Source organism: Aspergillus ochraceoroseus (genome assembly GCF_002846915.1).
Source record: "Aspergillus ochraceoroseus IBT 24754 chromosome Unknown P175scaffold_8, whole genome shotgun sequence".
Lineage (NCBI taxonomy): Eukaryota > Fungi > Ascomycota > Eurotiomycetes > Eurotiales > Aspergillaceae > Aspergillus > Aspergillus ochraceoroseus.
Genome location: NW_024468483.1, coordinates 809,805 through 829,500, shown reverse-complemented (window position 1 = coordinate 829,500; position 19,696 = coordinate 809,805). Strand labels below are relative to the sequence as shown.

The 19,696-nt window shown below is 47.0% G+C and overlaps 5 protein-coding genes across 5 annotated transcripts; 2 read left to right on the top strand and 3 right to left on the bottom strand.

The window, feature by feature from the left end:
- Nucleotides 1-582: 582 nt before the first annotated feature.
- Nucleotides 583-2,838, bottom strand: P175DRAFT_0504116 (MFS transporter). Its single transcript, XM_040897780.1, has 3 exons — nucleotides 2,164-2,838; nucleotides 1,095-2,104; nucleotides 583-1,028 (listed from the first exon to the last, which is right to left on the bottom strand). The coding sequence occupies exons 1-3, from the start codon at nucleotides 2,534-2,536 to the stop codon at nucleotides 732-734; spliced, it is 1,680 nt and encodes a 559-aa protein (XP_040749600.1). The 5' UTR covers nucleotides 2,537-2,838; the 3' UTR covers nucleotides 583-731.
- Nucleotides 2,839-4,323: 1,485 nt separating this feature from the next.
- On the bottom strand, nucleotides 4,324-6,744 carry P175DRAFT_0504114 (gamma-glutamyltransferase family protein). The gene is made up of 4 exons (XM_040897779.1): nucleotides 6,311-6,744; nucleotides 6,242-6,260; nucleotides 5,828-6,177; nucleotides 4,324-5,759 (listed from the first exon to the last, which is right to left on the bottom strand). Exons 1-4 carry the CDS (start codon nucleotides 6,473-6,475, stop codon nucleotides 4,473-4,475), a joined length of 1,821 nt encoding a protein of 606 aa, XP_040749599.1. The 5' UTR covers nucleotides 6,476-6,744; the 3' UTR covers nucleotides 4,324-4,472.
- A 190-nt stretch (nucleotides 6,745-6,934) lies between these two features.
- P175DRAFT_0464926 (uncharacterized protein) lies at nucleotides 6,935-8,752 on the top strand. Its single transcript, XM_040894859.1, has 3 exons — nucleotides 6,935-7,516; nucleotides 7,587-7,905; nucleotides 7,957-8,752. Exons 1-3 carry the CDS (start codon nucleotides 7,272-7,274, stop codon nucleotides 8,644-8,646), a joined length of 1,254 nt encoding a protein of 417 aa, XP_040749598.1. The 5' UTR covers nucleotides 6,935-7,271; the 3' UTR covers nucleotides 8,647-8,752.
- Nucleotides 8,753-10,394: 1,642 nt separating this feature from the next.
- P175DRAFT_0354247 (uncharacterized protein) lies at nucleotides 10,395-12,015 on the bottom strand. The gene is made up of 5 exons (XM_040892916.1): nucleotides 11,740-12,015; nucleotides 11,655-11,680; nucleotides 11,486-11,593; nucleotides 10,855-11,410; nucleotides 10,395-10,803 (listed from the first exon to the last, which is right to left on the bottom strand). The coding sequence occupies exons 1-5, from the start codon at nucleotides 11,863-11,865 to the stop codon at nucleotides 10,687-10,689; spliced, it is 933 nt and encodes a 310-aa protein (XP_040749597.1). The 5' UTR covers nucleotides 11,866-12,015; the 3' UTR covers nucleotides 10,395-10,686.
- Nucleotides 12,016-18,883: 6,868 nt separating this feature from the next.
- Nucleotides 18,884-19,496, top strand: P175DRAFT_0535115 (uncharacterized protein; the record flags this gene model as incomplete). Its single annotated transcript, XM_040900194.1, has 3 exons — nucleotides 18,884-19,056; nucleotides 19,155-19,340; nucleotides 19,394-19,496. The coding sequence occupies 3 exons, from the start codon at nucleotides 18,884-18,886 to the stop codon at nucleotides 19,494-19,496; spliced, it is 462 nt and encodes a 153-aa protein (XP_040749596.1).
- Nucleotides 19,497-19,696: the final 200 nt, after the last annotated feature.

Below are 19,696 nucleotides of genomic sequence, written 5' to 3'. Positions count from 1 at the left end.
TAGTTAGATAATGAACGAGGCTGACCTGTCATATTTTTTTAGGGTGAGAGGAGAGGTCACTTTATTCTAGGGGATTCATGGCATCTAGATACATATATGTACATAGTTCTAGGAAATATGTACGAGCTAGCCCTAAGTACCGAAAATCCATATTCCTCCTACCTAGCAACGTACTACGGAATCCACTGCTTCTTGAATTCTCCCAAGATTAATGCAATTTATTCATGTACTACAAATCATCAAGGATGATAAAAAATGCGTTAATGGAATACCATTTCGGTTGGATTTTGAATCCTATACAAAGTCAGGAAGTGAAACCACTCAAATTTCCCAATCAAGCCCCGAAAAGCCCTCACTAAGTTGCCATGCAATCAATGGAGATTGAAAGCATTTCCAGATATCAGTTACCTTTTCCCTTCTTTACAAAACTAATCTCCTCTCCTGGACTTGAGACTGATTTCTTTGCCTCTTAGGGAGCTGGCCTCCATTAGCTAGCACATGTACCAACGGATTACTGAATGGTGTTGAAAGCAAAGATAGGTAAACGACTGATTCCATAAGTCTAAAAATAACAGGACTTGTTTTGGGTATCTCAATCATGCTCGCTTAACATGCCTGGCAATGACTCCAGAGGAATCCAAAAAAAAAAAAAAAACAGAACGCCAGCCCAAACAAAAATCCAGACTTTTACCTCAAACGCAATCGCTTGGACGGATGAAGGAAAACTGGCCCTATTGCTTAATACCATCCATCGATTGCCGCCAGCGGGGACCATAGACTTTCATCACGAAAATCGCCGAGCTGCTGGCGAATGCGACAAGCCCAAGAATAGTGAACAGCCATCCATTCCCAATAGCTTCGATGATTGGAGCAGTGACAAAAGAGCCCACACAGGAAAAGATGTTACGCATGAAATTGTTCAGGGCCACCCCCTCTGACGATTTTTCGGGCATGAACTCCGTCAACATAGTGGTGACCATGCTGAAAATGAGCATAGAACCGATGCCAAAGAAGAAATTCGCCACCATCTATGCCTCATGTTAGTCCAGACGCATAGCAAAGCTGTGAGGTAGGGATCGAGGATACCAACATACCGGTGCAAGCCAATAAACACCCCGATCAGCTGTCCAGCCATACCAGATCAGTGCGGCAGGATAGAGCATAGCACCCAGCCAGGCATTCTCACGCATGCGATCTTCGGGAAGATATATCAGTTTTCCATTTTCATCGTACCGGTTGGCCTTCTTAGCCTCGCGTTCCATAATATTATCTATCCAGCGCCCACCAAAGAGACTGGAGACAATATACCCCAGAGAGTTAGGAATATAAAGTAAACCAACGACCAGCGTGCTGAAGTTGTATGGATTACTCCCAAACGTATGTTCAACACTGACGTTCAATACGTAGAGGGACCCAAAGGTGATGGCCGCATAGTATACTGTCAACAAGACTGGGATATGCCGTAGGTATAAAATGATTTTCAAAGGGTCAAGGAAAACCATTTTGAGCACCTTTAGCCATCGTGCGGTGGCTCCGATCACTTGTCGGGAAGAGACTCGACTCAGCCTGCGCCCAATCGGTTCGTGTTTGTCGTGGACCGGCTCTGAGGCTTGAACTTTTGTCACTGCCAGGGTCTCCGGAAGGGCAAACAGGATAAATATAACAACAACTGCACCGTAGGCCGAAAGAAACCACATTGTACTCCTCCACCTCCACCGCTGAGCCAGGGCACCGCCAATAATGGGAGCCAGCAAAGGTCCACACAGTGGGCCTAGATAGAATATCCCCATAGCACGACCACGTTCACGCGGATGCCAAATATCAGCAATGGTGCCCGCACCGACTGCCTGAACCGATGCAGATGCACCGCCACTCAGCAACCGCATCACAGTGAGCATGCCTATTGAATGGGAAATGGCACAAAGGACATTGAAAACGACGAAGAGACAGAACGAGACGAGGTAGATCGTTCTTCGCCCCAGCCTCTCACTAAATGACGACCACCACAAGGGGAATATAGACATACTCAGCATGTATAGCGAGATTGTCAAGTTCGTGATGGTGGTGGTTGTGTTTAAATCCTGAGCTACCTGTGAAAGGGCCGCTATATACGAGGCATGTAAGAAGCAATCCAAGATCAGGGGACATAAATCGACCACTTACGGAAAAAGATGGAACTTCCCATGGGAGCGGTAGAGCCAGCTACTGAAACAATGAAAGTTATAAACCATTTTCGATTCCGAGGATAAGACTTTGGATCTTCAACTTCTTCTAATAGAGTAAGTTGACCAAAGAGGCCCCTTCGCTGTGATCTCGGCACAACCACGGGGTGGTCTTGTTCAGCTAACGAGAAGGAGTTCCCCAAGGGAGCTTCCAAGTCCTTGTCTTCAACAGTTGGAGCCAGGCTTGAGCCCCGGGAAATCGATTCAATGTCATCGTTATCAGTGACAGTAGTTTCTGGTTTGTCATTGACGTTGGAACTCTCGGGAGCCTTCTTCTCAGCAACAACCTTCTCTGCCATATCCAAAGCTGTCATTTGCTATGTAAGAATGTGCCCTGTTGGGTGAAGCAGGGTCTGCGCCAATATCCCAGATTCTGTATAGAAAATCCGGTCAGGTGATATCGCATCCAGATGATGATACTCCAGTATGATCAGAAAGCAACCCAGGCAGACAAAAAAGACTGGCAGAATGGATAAAGTAAAAAAGCACTGCGCCCTTAGTCCGCTGGGGTAATCAACAATAAGTACTATGTAGTGGCGAGGCGGGAGCAAGTCGTAAGGATACAGAGTGGAAATATAACCATACCTTATAGCCAGGCAGGTTCCATGAAGAGAGCACAGTAAGAGGGCAGAAAAGAAGAAGAGAAAGAAGAGAGATGAGTTTCTATATATATTTTTTTTTCTAGTTCTCTATCATTTGCCCTAAGGAAGGCAGTACCGACTACCGAGACTGAACGTCGTCTCCACCTCCCTTTGTTTTTCGTTTCCCACCTTCATACATGGCAGCTTCCGGCTCATTTTCGATAAGGGTTGCTTTATGGTGATATTCTATGCATTGCTGCCTTGAACGTCCTCCATGAGCTCTGCTACAATCAACGGCTGTCGTTTCCTCGCTTTCGATCTGTAAAGCGGGGGTCGAAAGAGCTACATACGTCGTCGTCCTCTTCCCAAGTTTCCATTCTTTAATCAATCCCAGTTTCTACCTAGGTAGGTACCATATATCTCCCAACTAGGGTCTAGTCGAGCTGGAGGCGTGCCGTTTCATCCGAACTGCTAGTTAAAATTGATGGAGGTGGACTGCGCTATCCATTCCCAAGTCAACCAACCAACCGTTCCTCTTCGAAGCCGGGAAAAATATCCGTGTGGGTTTACATCATTGTCTCCCCTTGATATTTGCTTCTGATAGGGTTTAGGACCGAGGGTATTCGACTTTACGTTCTTGCGTTCATCCCCGTTGTGGCAATACAGCTACAATACCCTAATCCTCCGTAAACATCGCCGAATTCCCCCACGGAGAAAGCAAAACTCGACAGTAAGGGATCCGACCCACTGCCCCCCGATTTAAGCTTAACATTAACAAGGCATACCCCTAAAATGCTTATCTTTCGCGTGCACTCCGTTCTAGTGATTCCGGTGGCTTCCGTACCTTGGGTTGACCTGGTTTGTCGAGCCCTTATAATTGAGTCCCCAGGAGCGTCTAGATTTTGAAGTAGCAGACTGGAGTCCGTTATTACAGCTTCTTCTCCTATCACAGTTTCGAGGCCTGGTAAATATACCCATCATATCCCTAAGCAATAAATGTGGGTAAAGCAACGGGGTATGTATGCGCTGGATCGAGTGGCCATCTTGAGTTGAAATCCATACCAACTGCGAAAGTTCAGGGAGTAATTGCTCCTGCATTGGTGTTCACTCGAAAGCTCCACCAGTCTTATCATGCGAGAACATCACTGTCGAACCCCAGAAACTGCGTTCAAATTGTGAAAACCTGGAGACCTTAGCCAGACAGATACATAGTTCCTACAAGACGAATCGATCCAAAAATTCCCGTGGGATGGTACAAGTCAGCTCTCTGGGCCGCCGGCCAGGTCGGAACGTACCGGAGCATACCCTACATACGTACAGTATATTCTGTTGCATAAACGCGACGCCTTTCTGACCGCTTTTTATTCCGAGGGGCGTGGTCTTTATGCAGCTAGGGGGGGATATGGCTGGGTTTTGGAATATGCTGCACGGTGGGGCTTTGTCTGCATTGATGATGATGATGATGATGATGACGATGAGGCGGGCGATGAAGGGGGTGGGAGAGAATTTGCAAATATATTGTTCTTCTTCTTCTTCTTCTTCTTCTATATTGTGAATTATGTTAGACAGTTATGGATATCATCATATACTTCATATTCATTTCTCTTGAGCGCATGTCAGTGAGGTATAGTATGGACTGTACTGTAGTTCATCAGTCGATGTATATATATTAAACAACGGGAATTGCCATCCCATCGCCCCGTGGATCGCTTCCGGCGCTGTATACAAGCTTTCCATCATCGTAGTGACACCGAATGATCTGGCCTCGGCCAAACATGCCCCTCTTCCATCCAGTCAGGAGTTTTACCTGGTGGCCGAGTATACGCAGTCCCTCGATGGCTTCTTCACTAATCCCTTCCTCAACGTAGACGGTGCGATCCGCAACCTTCCCGATCTCAGGGTTTTCCGCTGAGATGCAGATACGCGGCGAATCCAGAGCAGCCTGGGGGTGGAAGTTGAATGCCAGCATATTGAGCAACACCTGCACATGACCTTGTGGTTGCATGAAGCCACCCATCACCCCATACACGGAGTGAAGAGACCCGTCGGAAACATTGGTTATCATGGCCGGAATGATGGTGTGATACGGGCGTTTGCCGGGTGCGAGAACATTGGGATGACCAGGAGCGAGGGAAAAGTTGGCACCACGGTTCTGCAGGGTGAACCCACAGCCCTTGGGGATAATCGCGGAGCCAAATCCAGCGTAGTTGCTGTTGATAAAGGAGATTCCATTACCCTCTTTATCGGTAACGGCAAAGTAAACTGTGTCGCAGTGGTTGTGGGCAGGGCTACCGTGGTCAAGAATGTCGGACGCTTTGGTAGGGTCGAACAACTTTGCCCTCTCAGCAAGGTATACTGGGTCGAGCAGTTCCTGTGTAGGAACCTTTTCCACGTCTGGGTCAGTTACCCACCAGGATGCATCGGCGAATGCAATCCGGAGACTCTCGATCACTGCATGGAGGTATTCTGTGGAGTTGTGTTGCGCTTCCGTGAAAACAGGAATTTTACCCGTCTTTTCGAGCTCCTGGAGGATTCCCAAAGCAATAAGCGCAACAATACCTTGTCCGTTTGGAGGATGTTCCCAAATTTCGACACCTTGGTTGGGCTCGCCTTGTGTTCCGGCGGACTGTTTCTCTGCGATATTCTGACCCGTGTATTTTAGCGAAATGGCCTCAGTTGGTTGAGTCCCCGTCTCTGCATGGTATTTCAGATCCTCAAGAGTCATATAGCCTCCAAGGTCCTGGATAATTTTGACAATTTCCTCCGCAACTCGCCCTTCATAAAACCCCTTTTTGCCTTCTGCGGCAAGCTTTCGGAATGTCTGTGCCATTGTTGGATTCTTCATAATTTCTCCAGGAAGAGGACTCCTGAACCCATTTTTAGCTTTGGGGTCTGGTTTGAGCATCTCATTTGCATTGGGTGATGCCTTCCAGAGCAGGGGCTCGCTTTCTTGCCACTGTAGGGATTAGCAATCAATCCAACCGAATGTATTTGTTTTCCTTCACGCCAGACGGCTATACCTACAAAGAAAGATGCGAGTTCAGACACAGGGAAGCCTTCTTCTGCAAGTTCGATCGCCGGAAGAAGGATCTGCTCCAAGGAAAGCTTGCCGCTACCGAATTTCTCGACTGTATCAACCCACCCCGCAGCAGCTCCAGGAGTAGTTACGGCGAGGACGCTGTGCATGGGAATGCCTCCGGCATCGTTTGCTCCAACATTCAAATCCGCACGAATCTTCTCCAGGTTTGCTTTTGCGGGATAGCGACCCGACCCATTGAGAGAGTGGATCTTTTTCGTCTGAGCATCATAAAAGAGACAAAACATGTCTCCTCCGATTCCTGTTGAAGAGGGTTCTGTGACATTAAGCGCCGCAGCTTAAATCCACACATGCATGTCAGACAGAGTCCGTATGATTAACATCAAAAGATTACCCCTTACCAACAGCGACAGCCGCATCCTCGAAGTTGTTAGCTGCAAGGCAAACCATACAGGAAGCTATAAACATACAGCAGCATTTCCCCCTTCCTTCAAAATCCTTTGGCCTGCTGCTGCTGCTAGCGGCTGAGTGCAAGAGACTATTCCATTTGTGCTGTGCACTGTACTCCTGCGACTCGCAAATGGAACAAAATCGGGGGTTTGCCTGGAGTAGACAGCTCTAGAGTTGAGGGGCATTCTGGCTTGATTTGGTGGAATGATCAACGTATAAATTCTCCTGTAGTGAACAATGAACGTCAAAACACGAGAAAGACAGTCAGAAGCGAGGATGATCGCTCTTATATGTAAATGACTGGCCCAAGTGTCTGTACTTACTCCAATTCCCCACGCTCAAGTCAGGTTTCGTACAATTCCGCCGCCAACGTTCCGTGCGCCATGGAATACTTCAAAAAAGGAACACCCTATCCAATTTCCCTATTTTGAAACAATACTGAATTCTCTCCAAGTCGCAAGCACGTAATTACCCCAGCGATAATTTCAACTTGCTCCCTCATTCCCAGGTGTATCACGTGTTTCAACGGCGGGGCTACTGACCTTCCTGATTCGGCAAGCGCCCCCAGCACGTGAAGAATCACGCGTGGCTGGTGCAAAACCCGAGATAAGATCACCAGGAGATCTCACGTCTTTTTCTTCCTGGCCCAGACCGTCTTTCATCGGAATCTGCAAGGATTCCATTTTGTTTCGTCTCAAAACGGTAGGATCGGAGGCCTCATCGGCTTCAAGATCGCCGAAACGAACCACCGAAGAGCTCCTTAGCCCCGCGCCGAAGACGGAGCTGGAAGTTACTCAACCACATCATCCCACGAAGACGGGGGGGAACCATACAGTATATAGCCTCTGTGCTTTAAAGCCATGGAAGAGCCTCTTGACGGAACCTCTATCTCTTGATTCGGCGACTATCCAATGCTTCCTGCTTCCCCTTGTCTTTAACTAACCTTGCTGCCTTGGTCGTATCTACTTCAATTAAGTCAAAATGGTGGTGTTTATTGACTACGACCACGATATCCCCAACGGGCATAGCTTTTCAAAGGGTCCCAGCGGTTTTTCACATCTCTATGTAGAACCCGGGAAACCTGGTGTTTCAAAGCTCATGAATCTGGATATACCGCCCAGCGACCATCTTGCCAATCCGCCTTCGGATGATACAGATCTACAGAAAGAAAATAGGCAGCCAGTGCCAAATCGGAATTCTTTCTCGGCCGCTTTAAGCTGTTATCCGTATGAATCGCTTCTGAACCAAGCACGTATGTGTCTGGTTCGGCTTTCTGTTGCTAACTCACAAATCCAGGATCGCGAAGGAGATTGCCCGATCAATTGATCTTAATACTCTGCACGCGCTCTCCGGGACGTGTCGTCAGTTCCATGCGAACCTGGCCCCCTACCGGCAACAGCTTGTCAAACAGACGCTTCGCTGCGAAAATGAATATATCGAGACGCTCTCAGATATGTTGAGCAGCGGTGCTGCTATCCCGGACAGTGTTAAGTCCGTAATCCGGTTGCTGAGAAGAGACGCACTGAGTTCTGGCCAACTTACAAGCGGCAAAGTCTCTAAATGTGCAAGGGATATGGTTGCAGAGTGCCGTGGGTGTTCGAAAATCGTGTGTCGGGTAATGCTCTCCTATATGCCGTTTGCTTTCACCTTATTAAATATTGTTTAGAATTGTACCGCCAAACCCCCGAATAACGCGACACTAAAGAACCGCATTCGTCGACTATGTACGCCCTGCCGCACCGCGCCATTGAACAAGCTCGCCTCCTCCCCATCTCATTTGATATCAGATTTCCCAAGCCATGCTTCTCCCGTGTGTTTCCAAGATACGTGTACATGTGAAGAATCCATTTGGCTGTGCCATCAATGTGGACACAGATTACGTAGGAATGATACCACGTACCGTCGGGTATGGACATGGCGGACACGCTACAGCACATATTTAGGGGGCTTAGGGACAGGCATTGGCGAAGGCTGTCAAGGCGTCAAATGCGGCAGAGAAGAGAACTGTCTTGCGGCCCAAGAAATTGAGCTAGAAGTCGAGTGCGACGCCGACTCTCTGTCTAGCACCTCCTCCGATAACGGATATCATCTTGGACATCATCACAACCACACACATGAAAAATGGGAGCACCGTGATGAGGAACAGCCCGGTTATTTGCGGCAAGAGATCATTGGCATCGGAGGGGTTGTGAAGCAGAAGGCCAAGAAACGAGTGGTGGTCGGTGCATGCGTAGTGGAGCACGAGGACGAGCGGGAAACAGGAGAGTATCTCACGCGTGAAGAAGAGGGGCTCGATCGAAGCTGGTGCGACTGGTGCTGGAGAGTTATCCCGGCCCAAGGCGAAAAAAGCTATTAGTGTTGGGCGCTTGGTCTGCGTCCAGGAGTATTACGAGCCATCTATAACATACTGTACTTCTTAGTAGTAGCAGTCAGACAATAAATCCAAACCCCAGATCTAACAGTATATATCCACCAGTGCAGATTTACTCTGTAGTATACTTTGGTAAGCGAAGCGAAAGTCTTGTACATCATCATATCATGCATAGGGATGGATGCCTACCCAAGTCTAGTCTTGACTGAGCGGAGCTGAGGCTCTAACAGTATGACTCTTGACTCATTACCATCCCCCCCCCCCCCCCCCCCCCAGCAGTTACTTGTACAATTCTTAACAAGAGTACTCAAGTTCTCCGAAAACCCAAGCTGAACCCTCTTAGCTCCAACCCTAAGATTTAGAACAGCAGCCCCCGTAATTCAAATCATCTCATGCGTACGGAGGGAGTAACTTTTCGATAAAAAGGCAGTGTGGGCTTTCAGCTTAGATTATTATACTTTGAGCCCGGGTTTCAGCTGCCAGCAAGTACCAACAAGTACCATGCTGATGATACCTAGGTACACACACAAGTGTGTACCAACTAACCACCTGACTGGCTCCCTGGCTAGGTATATACATATCTGATCTGATCTGACATGCTGACATGCTGACATGCTTAACTCTGTCCCTAGGTTAGGTAACTAACTATGTAACTACCTCCAGAGGATATTACATGCAGGTTTCGGGTTGAGTTGGAGTTGCACTCAAGTCTTGTCAGAGTAAGCTTGCTGGCTGTTAACTAGTTAGTCTAGTGAGTGCTAAACTAAACTAGCTACAAGTAGGTAGGTAAAAGTAGGTGCCTGGACTGGATAGTTATTTACGGGGATTATCCTATCCTGTCCTGTCCTGTCCTGTCCTGTGCGAGCCTATCCACGAGGGAGACCAGGGTCGGATATGCATGTGTGCATTGCGGAGTACTCCCTAGATACCCTAGGGTAGGTCATGATCTATTATTCCATGTCACACGGAGTCAGAGTCGCATTCGGACTCAGCCAGGTTGTCTAGGTACTAGGTATCTAAGCTGCGTTTAACTGGCAGGTCAAGTTGGATGGTATCGACTGTAGGTCGGTGGTTGTGCTTAGAGGGAGGGGAGGTAATAATTACTTTATTCAGGTATCGAGTTAGGTAGGTATATTTCAAGCACAGTACAGTGGTATATTCTGAACTCTAGATCAAGCGGATGCAATGATGGATTTCTATAGGAAATAGAATAGCATAAATAAATAACAGTAACTCGTGACAATCCAATGCGATGGATGGTATGCAGCAGCGTAACTTGACCAGACGAAACGAAGAGGGTATATATATATTCGTAAACCAGAGAGGGGAATATAGGAAGCGAGTTCGGTACTCCGTACAAAGGAAATGAAAAACACAACCCAAAAAATGCAAAGTAGGAAAGAGGATGGGGGAAAATGGGAAAAGGACATTTCCTGCTCATTTAGCCAGCCAGATGCAAATAGAACGCCTGAACCCTCCAGAAATCTATAATCAGAACCCCGTATCCGTATCCATAGGTATCCAAACATCGTCAAACATACATCGCTTTTCTATGGTCGCAGACAAAGGAAATGAGACACATAGGAAATCAAAAGTACAAACCCGTTCCCTTCCCGATAAAAACTTGACTTGAACTCGGTGTCTTTTTTAAGCGTGTTCGTGATCGAGTCATCTCGATATTAATTGCGGTTTTCCTTTCAGCTGTGGTGAGACAGCCTAATTCCAGTGTTGGTGTAACTTTCTCCCACTCGGCGGTTTCGAACCAGGATTGGTGAAATGATATAGAGGTCGTAAGCATGATCTTCGTGGGGTTTTTTTTTGTTTTTTTTTTTTTTCTTTTCTTTTCTTTTTTTCTTTTATTCTTTTTGCTTGCTTTTTATAATTTCTTTATTGGATTTGTTACTGTCGGTTCAGTGCAGGTTTGGCGCAGGTGAAATCGAGCTTTGTCCCAGAATTTTGTTGCATTCATTTAATCGGCGTTTGTAGGTTAGGGCGCGATTGATTGGGTCATATTTGCTGACTAGTTCATAGAGACCACGATTTGGAAGCCATGGGGGTTGGGTAAGTAACAGGCGGTAGGAAACTGTCATCATAGCCCATGTGGTGGGGAATGGACCATGAGGGTGTGTGATACTGAAGTGCCTAATATGCTAGTTAGCACTGTTTTGGATGGTATGCTTAGAGATTCCTTACCGGATGGATGAGGCTATCGGGAATTGGCATGGGCACCATGTTTGATGAGATGCTGGAGGACATGTGCTCGGGTTGGTCCCAGCCGCGAAGCGTTGAATGCATTGGGACAGGCGAAGATGTTAATTCCGAGTCCACAATCGGGTCAGGGTATGAATCAAGGACTCCCGCTGGAGTTGAGGAAACGGAAGATCGGGGGTACGAAGGTACGGAGAGTGCTGTGCCATCGGAGGAGGGAGAGGAGCAAGCCTCTGGGGTGGAGTAGAAGCGCGAATCCTCCACAGATTCGTGGATGTGAGGGCTGGGATAAATCCGGGTCTGGTGCTCCGAAGGCATTTCCATTCCGTTCCATAGCAAGCCGTCGCTACTAAGGTCGGAGTGAATAACAGAGGCCTTGAGCGGGCCCAGCGAGATCGAGGTCGTGGGCTGAGTCATGGCTAGATAATGGTGTTGGTTTGGGTCTACGATGGTGCATCTAGAAATGTATTGCTCTGATGGGATGCTAGTAGGAGTATGGCGCTCCCACTGGGTGGTGTTGTCCATCTGAGCCTCAAGTTCACTGCAAACATGGGTTAGCGGACCCAATCGTAACTGGCGCGGGGAGGGAAGGGGGGGGGGTTCCGGTGGGACATACTGTCGTTCCATGTGTCGCGCAAGGAGGTCTGGACGATGGAAGGCTTTCTTGCACCCAGACTGAGTGCAGCGGAAAAGAGCCTCAGGGTTGTGGTTTAATTCATGACGCCTACATACAAAATTAGGATGCGCAAAGCGAGAGAGGACTAGCAGAGGGTCAATAGAGGTACCTTCGATGTTCAGCTCGGGTGAAGACCTTGAGCAGGGTCAGTGAAAGGCCAGACACAGATGATAAAACAATCAGGATGAACCAACCTTGTTACATCCGGGGTATTCGCAAGCATGAACACGCTTTCCTTTCTTCGCCTTGCTAATGCGGTGGGTAGTAGGAGTATAGGTAATGGGGAGAGGGATTTCCGAAGCAGCAGTCGTGCGACCCATGATGACGATGGTGATAGTATCAAGAGGCCGTCCCAGCAGGGAGATAACGAAAGTCTAACGCTTAGACGAAGGAATATAAGAAGAGAGAGGTGGGTTGGAAGCAGTAGAAAATTTGGGTTGGAGTGGAGTGATCAAGAAGGATTCAAAGGATTGGCAATTGGGTCAAAGATATAGTTTCGAGTCCCATATATCGACAGTTGCTAACCTCGTGCTTGTCAGGAACGGCACAAGAAGGCTGTAGTCGAGCTGCAGCCGGTATGTGGAGACGGGTTGGGATGAGATGAAGAGAGTGTCAGGGTCACTAAAGTGGGCTGTGTGAAGCAGAACTAGTGAAGATGGAGAAACAGCTTGAGGTCAGACTTGATAGGGAAGAGAAGGGAAAAAAAAGGAAAATAAGAAACAAGAAACAAGATGATGTGAAACGGCTGGAATGGTGGCAGTACTGGACGGAGAAGAAGCAGAAGCAGAAGCAGAAGCAGAAGAAGAAGATGATGAGTCTCAGTTACGAAGGAGGGGGAAGAGGAAGAATCATTATTATAATTGCATATTATTTTATTATTATTTTTGATATACTCCGTACGAGAAGAAGCAGAAAACAGAAGATTATTATTATTATTCTTATTATTATTCTTCTTATTATTATTATATTATTCGTATTATGATTATATTATTATTATTAGTCTTAGTTAGTATGATTATTTATATTATTCTTCTTCCAATTTACGACGAACCCCAGAGTGGATAATATGAGGTCCTGCGAAGATCCCTTGGGAGAAAAAAAAAAAAAAAAAAAAAAAAACCAGTCTGATCAGGGAGTTCAAAAGAAAATATAGATGAATAATCTAAAATCACCCCCCTCCCTTCCAAATTATCTTACAATAATATCATTACCAGAGAAGGTTAAGCAGCAGCAACAGAGGACAGGCAGTTCGATGATCAATCTGCAGGGTGATCATCTAGGGCAAGGCTATGTCCAAAACTTCAAAAGCCACTGCTATGGACCTAAATTTATAAAAATAAGTTATAACAATCCCATTATACATTAGTTTCTTGGGATTCTTCATGTCTGCATTCCAAAACCAGATCAGGGAGAGGGGGAGAGAGCATGAAGAACAAGCAACGGAAACCAACATCAGAACTTCCAGCCAATCTCTCTCTCTCTCTCGGCCGGTGCGGCTGAGGCGCAATCAAAGATGGGGAAGGGAAAATAACAGGCCCTGTATGGAGAATTATTTTTAAATTCTTGTGGTTGGTCTCTTGTTATTTGCCGGTTCGGGTTTGATGGACCACACACTACCTCAGTCATAGCAGGGGTCTCGACCAAGTAAAATTTTATGCTTCAACGGTTTTGTTGGTTCTCTACTCCGTAGCTGCAGTAATAAACCATCCCTGATCCGAGGTTCTTCGGAGCAATACGAGGTGGCACGTTGCATAACCACGCGCGTGGTCATTACCGATGAGAAACTTGGAATTCTAACCTGCGTGGAAAATGCCAGGTGCTAAGGGGAATCGTCCCAATCTGTTGGTTCTTCAGACGCGTTGATTGGTTTCTGAGCATTTCAGTTCTTATTTCCTCCGGGCGTGCTAAAAGAGGCCAGCTGGGTTGTGGACTGGTTGAGAAAAGTGCTTCTCTCCACTTTCCAGGCTATCAAAATTCAACACTAAAATTGGCCCGGTGGAACCATCCTGTGGGTTAATTTGCGAAATTTGGATTTGACAACAAACGTTAAGGCGTGCAGGAACTTTTGTCTGTACCTCGTCCTGCACGGAAAATACACTGCCATCTTCATGGCCATTCAAAATATCCTAATAATAACTTTACCTAGGCATTGTGAGAGGCTTAGAGGAATATGATTCGGGAAAAGGCATGATTAGATATGATCGGGGTTATTTTTTACACTTTATAACTGCTGTACTTTAGTGACAATCCAATGCTCACAAAGAACTAAGTAGGTTTTCCCCAGTCTCAGTACGGTAAGATTGTTAGGAGGATTCTTCTTGTTTTCTTGTTCTTCTTACCATTTGATCCAAAGTAGTTACCGAGTACACCATGCAATAAACTAAAGTAGTAGTCGTCGAAGTAGCCTAGTACAGTCTTCCCTATCCATCCTAATCAAACTTGAGGATATTCAAGTTGTTGGCAGGGTTGGCGCTCTGCCGTCCGATCCGACCTGAGGATTTCATTTTCCAGTCCTCCGTTTTGGTACCTGCTTCTGTGTATACCTACATAGTCCATACTACTCCATATACAGCGCAGGAAGGAAATAAGCACCTTACATCCTTCCCAAGACCACCACCCTCATCCAATATCTATAGAGAGGAAGAAAGAACGAAAGGGAAAAAATAAATAAAAAAGTACGAGACGACAAGATTCGAGAGCATGCTTACATGCTTACACTAACTCGAGCGGAAAGCTCCGTCAATAATTACAACCAAAATTCCATTTCCAGCAAGTTTGGTATTGAGCTGATTCAGGTTGGGTCAAAATTACAGAGATTTATGGGTTGGATTGACAAATTTACTTCTGGATCCGATGTTTACGTATTTATTTATTTTTCCCTCCTTCTTTTACTCCTTCCATTCTCTTATTGAGTATAATTGAACAGAACAGGGAAAAAAGGAAGAAGAAGAAGAAAAAGAAAAAAAAAAAAACAGGCGCCCGGGCAATAGGCAAGTCTTCCGTCACCACGAGTTGCCAAGGATGACCCTACTTTCTCTTGTCCAGTGAGCTGGATTTATCTCTCTGGAACAAATGCAGTACGGCGTAACATCATCACCATTGTCATCATTGTCATCATTCCTATCACACTTTCTTCCTTTTCCATCCTTCTTCGATTTGAGTTCCTATTTTGGTCAACAGAAGGTTCTCTGGCTTCGATTTTGTTTTCTTCTTTTCTCTTTTCTTTTTCTGACGTACTCCCGAGTTCATTTCTTGTTTTAGTTACCGGATAGAAAGAAACAAACTTCGATCCTTTGTCAGCGATGTCCTGGGACTTCCCCCCCCCCCCACTCCATACAGTTCATCAGTTTACAAGATCCAGAACTCAACTCAACCCCTTTCTGGGGAATATTTTCCGGAGGCTAGATTACTCCATGACGATCTTTTCCTGTCCCGTCTTTAGCGATGTCATGCTTCGAAGATTCGGCCTTCGTCCGACGGGGAACGACGGAGTGCAGCGTGCAGTAGTTACTATGGGTATCAGCTCAACCCGAATCCTTGAGGCGAAGGAGGAAATGCTAAACGAAATAAGACTTTAATTAGATCTCTACTGGGACCCGGATCGCCGAATGTTGACTATAAGGTGGGTATGGATACCAGAAGTAAACCACCCCTTGCTGGCCGGATTGGAATACACCACAGCCGCGATTACCTCATCATAAGCAGCGTCACTCCAATGTTTACAATGAAATCCAACAACTTAAACTAGTTAATCGAAGAAATTATTAATGACCTTACTCAAGGTTCCCTCAGAAGGCAAGGCTGGCGACTAAAGGTCGTCGGGGATAATAAAGTTCGGTGCAGCCGCTTGGATTCGCTTTAACCCGCTTGTGCCGAATTCCCCCGGCATAGCTCGGAGAAACAGGAAAAATCACCAAACAGCGTTAATATCTCTTATCGACCCTGCAACGATCCATTATGCGTGATTAGGCCGCCCGGGAGAATGGGGAACCCGGTCAACACTTGTCCTTGCTCAGGATAGACTGTCACTATGCACATTGGTCGAGTCGGGCCCAGTTGGGGCATGCATGGTCAAGACGCCACTGATGGAAATCGTCCCAGCTTGCATTGGCTCCGTATCCATCACGTGGAGAAGACTAGACCAGGGCAGGGATCCTGCTTGGTGGCCGATGGAACAATACGGAGTACACACTCTGGACCTCAGAGTCGCAGTACCTAGGTACACAGATAGAATGGAAGACCGGAAACGCACCAAAACATTCCATGACGTCCAACAAGGCACACTGCTTCTGTCCTACTTTTTTTGGGAGGGTATTCGAAGTATTATTCATCGGATGACTTTGGGTTTAGAATGTACATTAGAGATCAGCTTGGACCTCAGTACAGCAGAGTGTAGACCAAAGAGGGACCGACTGCATCTACCCGGCCTGGTTGCATGCATCCATCTCCTCCATACATCGGACGAGGCTTGAAGCTGATAATAGTGATGCCAAATAACAATCATTCCTCGCCATCCATCTTCGCAGCAGCTGAGAAAGTCCTACACACCATGATGATGCAGAGTGATCATGTGTAGGCCTATGACCTTCTCCTTCACAACCCAGGAGCTCTGAACTCTTTACAGTTTTTTTTTTTTTATGTTTGGATAAGGAAAGGAGTGCGAAGATCTAACTTAACATCCCAGCAACTAACTAACTAACAGGTTTTTTTTTTTTTTCTTTTTTTTTCCCTGGCATAATGCATACCCGACACTCAACTCTGGCCACCATTGGTCGTTTACAAAAAATGGTCAGACTTACCTAGGTAGTCTTCGTGCACACTTGCCCATTATGTCTTCGTCCTGGAGAAAATAATGTATGACTGCAGCAAGTTATTCTTATCTTCGACTAGTCCAGACTTGATTCCTGGCTCGTTTTTGTCTGAAACATTCAAACAACATGAGTCGTCTCCGCTGTAACCATCTCCGTCTGTCTCGTGGCGAGGCAGGCATTCTTTGTGCAACCCACCTCGTCGCGTCGATTCGGACCCTTCGGTATGGAGGGGATTTCGATTCCTAATTCTGGATCCACCAACAGAACCACACTTGAGTTAAGAACTTAAGAGTAGGTAGAATAGCCCCGGCCCGATCCCGATCCATGGTTCCCGCCGTAACTCATTCCAAATCTTGAGGATTTCCACCCATTACTCTGTATCTATATCTCTCTGCCTAGGTGCTTTCGCTGGAGCTACATAGTAGTACTCCAAGTCTCCAATTCCCTAGGTGACCAACTTGATTTATATGGACAAAGTGAGGTTCTTGGGGTCTCGAAATTGAACCTCGGCTAGTCATTCCTGCACGATCGAGACTCCATCCGGGCAGCTACTCATATTCATAGACGTAATCAAATCCATCAACATTGACTCAGTCGATCGGCGGGCGGAAGGATCGAAATTATCTACTACTAGTATCCATTCCGACAGGACTTCTGATGGTCAAGATCCCTTCCCAGGTGGAGGATGGCATGGCATGGCGGGCCTGAATCATGGTCACAACACGTTGATAATAATAGCTCATCCTGCCGTGTCGTCCCATCTCACCACATTCAGAAAATCTGAAACGCACACTTGGGTTCCTCACGAAGATCGCACTGCGCCTTGCAGGTAGGGGTTCTTAAGCTTCTTCGGTACCACATTGGCGAGTCTGCCTTGCCTGAGGCTTCCCGCGTTGGCGGTGGGGCTGAACGGCTTATGTAAGCTAAGGCCCACGAGGGGTTTTGAGTGACTTTACTCGTTCTCCCCCCTACCTGGTTTTTCAACCTCCCACTTCCAATTCATAAAACTCCGGCGCAACTCTCACCTAACCATCCATATTAATATTGCCATCTCCAACCGATCGCAAGATGACAGGAACAAGGGGCAACGATTTCAATAATCCGACACCAGTCCGGGTCTGGCGTCCGGAATTCTCCCCTCAGATCTACTCCTGATTGGTGGCCAAAATGGACATTTCAGCCCTCTGGATACTCATCATTCAAAACATCCGCTCCTAGGTCGTAACCGCTAACCAAGAGAAGAATTTCATGATGGAGTCTAGTTCCGTCTCCTGAATTTGACCTCCACCGATGAGCGGAAACCTCTTGAGGGTAACCATCCTTCGCTTCCCGGTCACACGAATCATCATGGTTCTACGGAGTATCATTCTACAGAGTTCATCAAATGATGCGTCCCCCCCCCCCCCCCCAGCAGTGGGGAATGTCAATCTGCAGCGGAAGGTATCGTTCGTTTGGCTAACCTCCATAAGTTGCGCCAGATAGTCAGGGCTCTCGATTCCGATTTGCTCTGTTTAGCAACCACTGATCGAGGGATTTGGATGTGGATTTTGGTGATTAGTCGGAGGCTAGCGCAACCTCGAAAGCGCCGGCTTATCTGATGATGGTGCTGCTTATCCAAAACAGGCCAGTCCGCCTCGTGTTAATGACCTACACAGTACACAGTAGGCTGGGAAATTCTCGTCCCGTACTAGCGGTTTCCACTAGCTGGATAGTGCGAGGTACCAAAGCCCGACAGCCCTAGCATAGTGACACTAAATCTCTCCCTCGCCAAGTGGCCCTACTTGATTGTCTAAGCGGGTCAATAGAGTTGGCCCAGGCCACGCTCACCTGCCGGGTACTCTCCATGAGCCCAGTTCTCAGGACAGTGTGCCCACTAACTATCCCAGTCTCCCACTTGGAGATGACAGGGGTGTGTGCCCGACGATTTAGACGAAATGAAGCATCAAAAAAAAAAAGGGGGCTGCTGCTGGAAATCGAAGATAATCTCGGTTCCGGTGCGGGTTTTGAACTTCTTCACTCATCATTCTTACCTAACCATTACTCTTCAGAATGAATCCAACAATCGAATTGTCGTCGCTGTACCTTCCCGTCTGGCACTCCAGACCAGTCTGTTTTGAGTACGGAACCACAGATATACCCACTCCCAATCAAAACCGTTAGATCCAATCTCACCTACATCAATCTATCGAATATCAACCCATGCCAGTGGGGTCAATAGTGTGTGTTTTTTTTTTCACCTTTACCCCCCTTCTTGAGATTCAACCGGCTATAGACACCGTAGCTTTAATTGTTCTTCCTGATGACGAAACGGATATAGTTCGTGGGCTCACTTCCACGAGGAAAGAACATGCGAAATTCACACAACTGTCGGCAATTATACTAGCTCGAAGTTTCGCCTAAACTTCGGCAACTTCGTTGGCTAGGCAAAATCCCCCCCTTTTTGTCTTCCGAGCTCATCTCCATGTTGGGTAAAGTACGTAAATCTCCGTGTACTCCGTACAAGCTATCCCTCTGGAGCAGCCGGAGAATGCGCAGATGTCGGTTTCTAGATCAGCACCCATGTCACCCACCATCCAGGAGTCAGGGTCCGGCTAGCATCCGTCGTAAAAACGAATTGGATAGGCAGCTTCAAACGAATTTTGACGTGCAGAATGACAAAAGGTTGGGCTTCTTCACGGCTGGTGGCGTGGCGGAGTTCCTGTAAGGGTCTCAGGACACTACCCGGAGTATATTGATATACACTACGGAGTATAACTCCGCTCATCCTCATGAGGAATAACAGATCGACGTTACCAAAGAAGACGAAACAACACGGAATACGGAGTACAGATTGCTCAAGGGAGAAAACCAAATCTCTGGGGCCGATTCTTCGCGTTACGGAAGCAACCGCCGCCAGATGCATTAAAGGATTCTTGCCCCGGTCGAGTCGTGGAGCACATCGATGTCGAGTCCATGCAAGGTGCCTGCTGTTTGGGATCAATCAGGTAAGCGCTCCGGCTGGGTAGATTACTGTCTCTCGTAGCCAATATCAAAGCAGTAAAGTAGCCGACAATTCAGTGATTCTATATTGGCTCGAAGCCAAAATCCCGCTGCTGCGTCTGCATGAAGGCAACGGCCTCAGACTCCGTTCAGATGCATGAATAGACCTGACACGCAACCGAAGCAACACCACGGTACGGAATCGACTGCAGCGATTGGAGAAACTGCTACCGCGGATCTTAGTCTTACTCCTTGTTTTCATCAGCCTGCACATGGAATCCTTACTAAGTACGCATAGTGCCTTATCAACATCATATACTTACCCTTCTTGATCAACGTTAAAACTGGCAATCGGAGATCA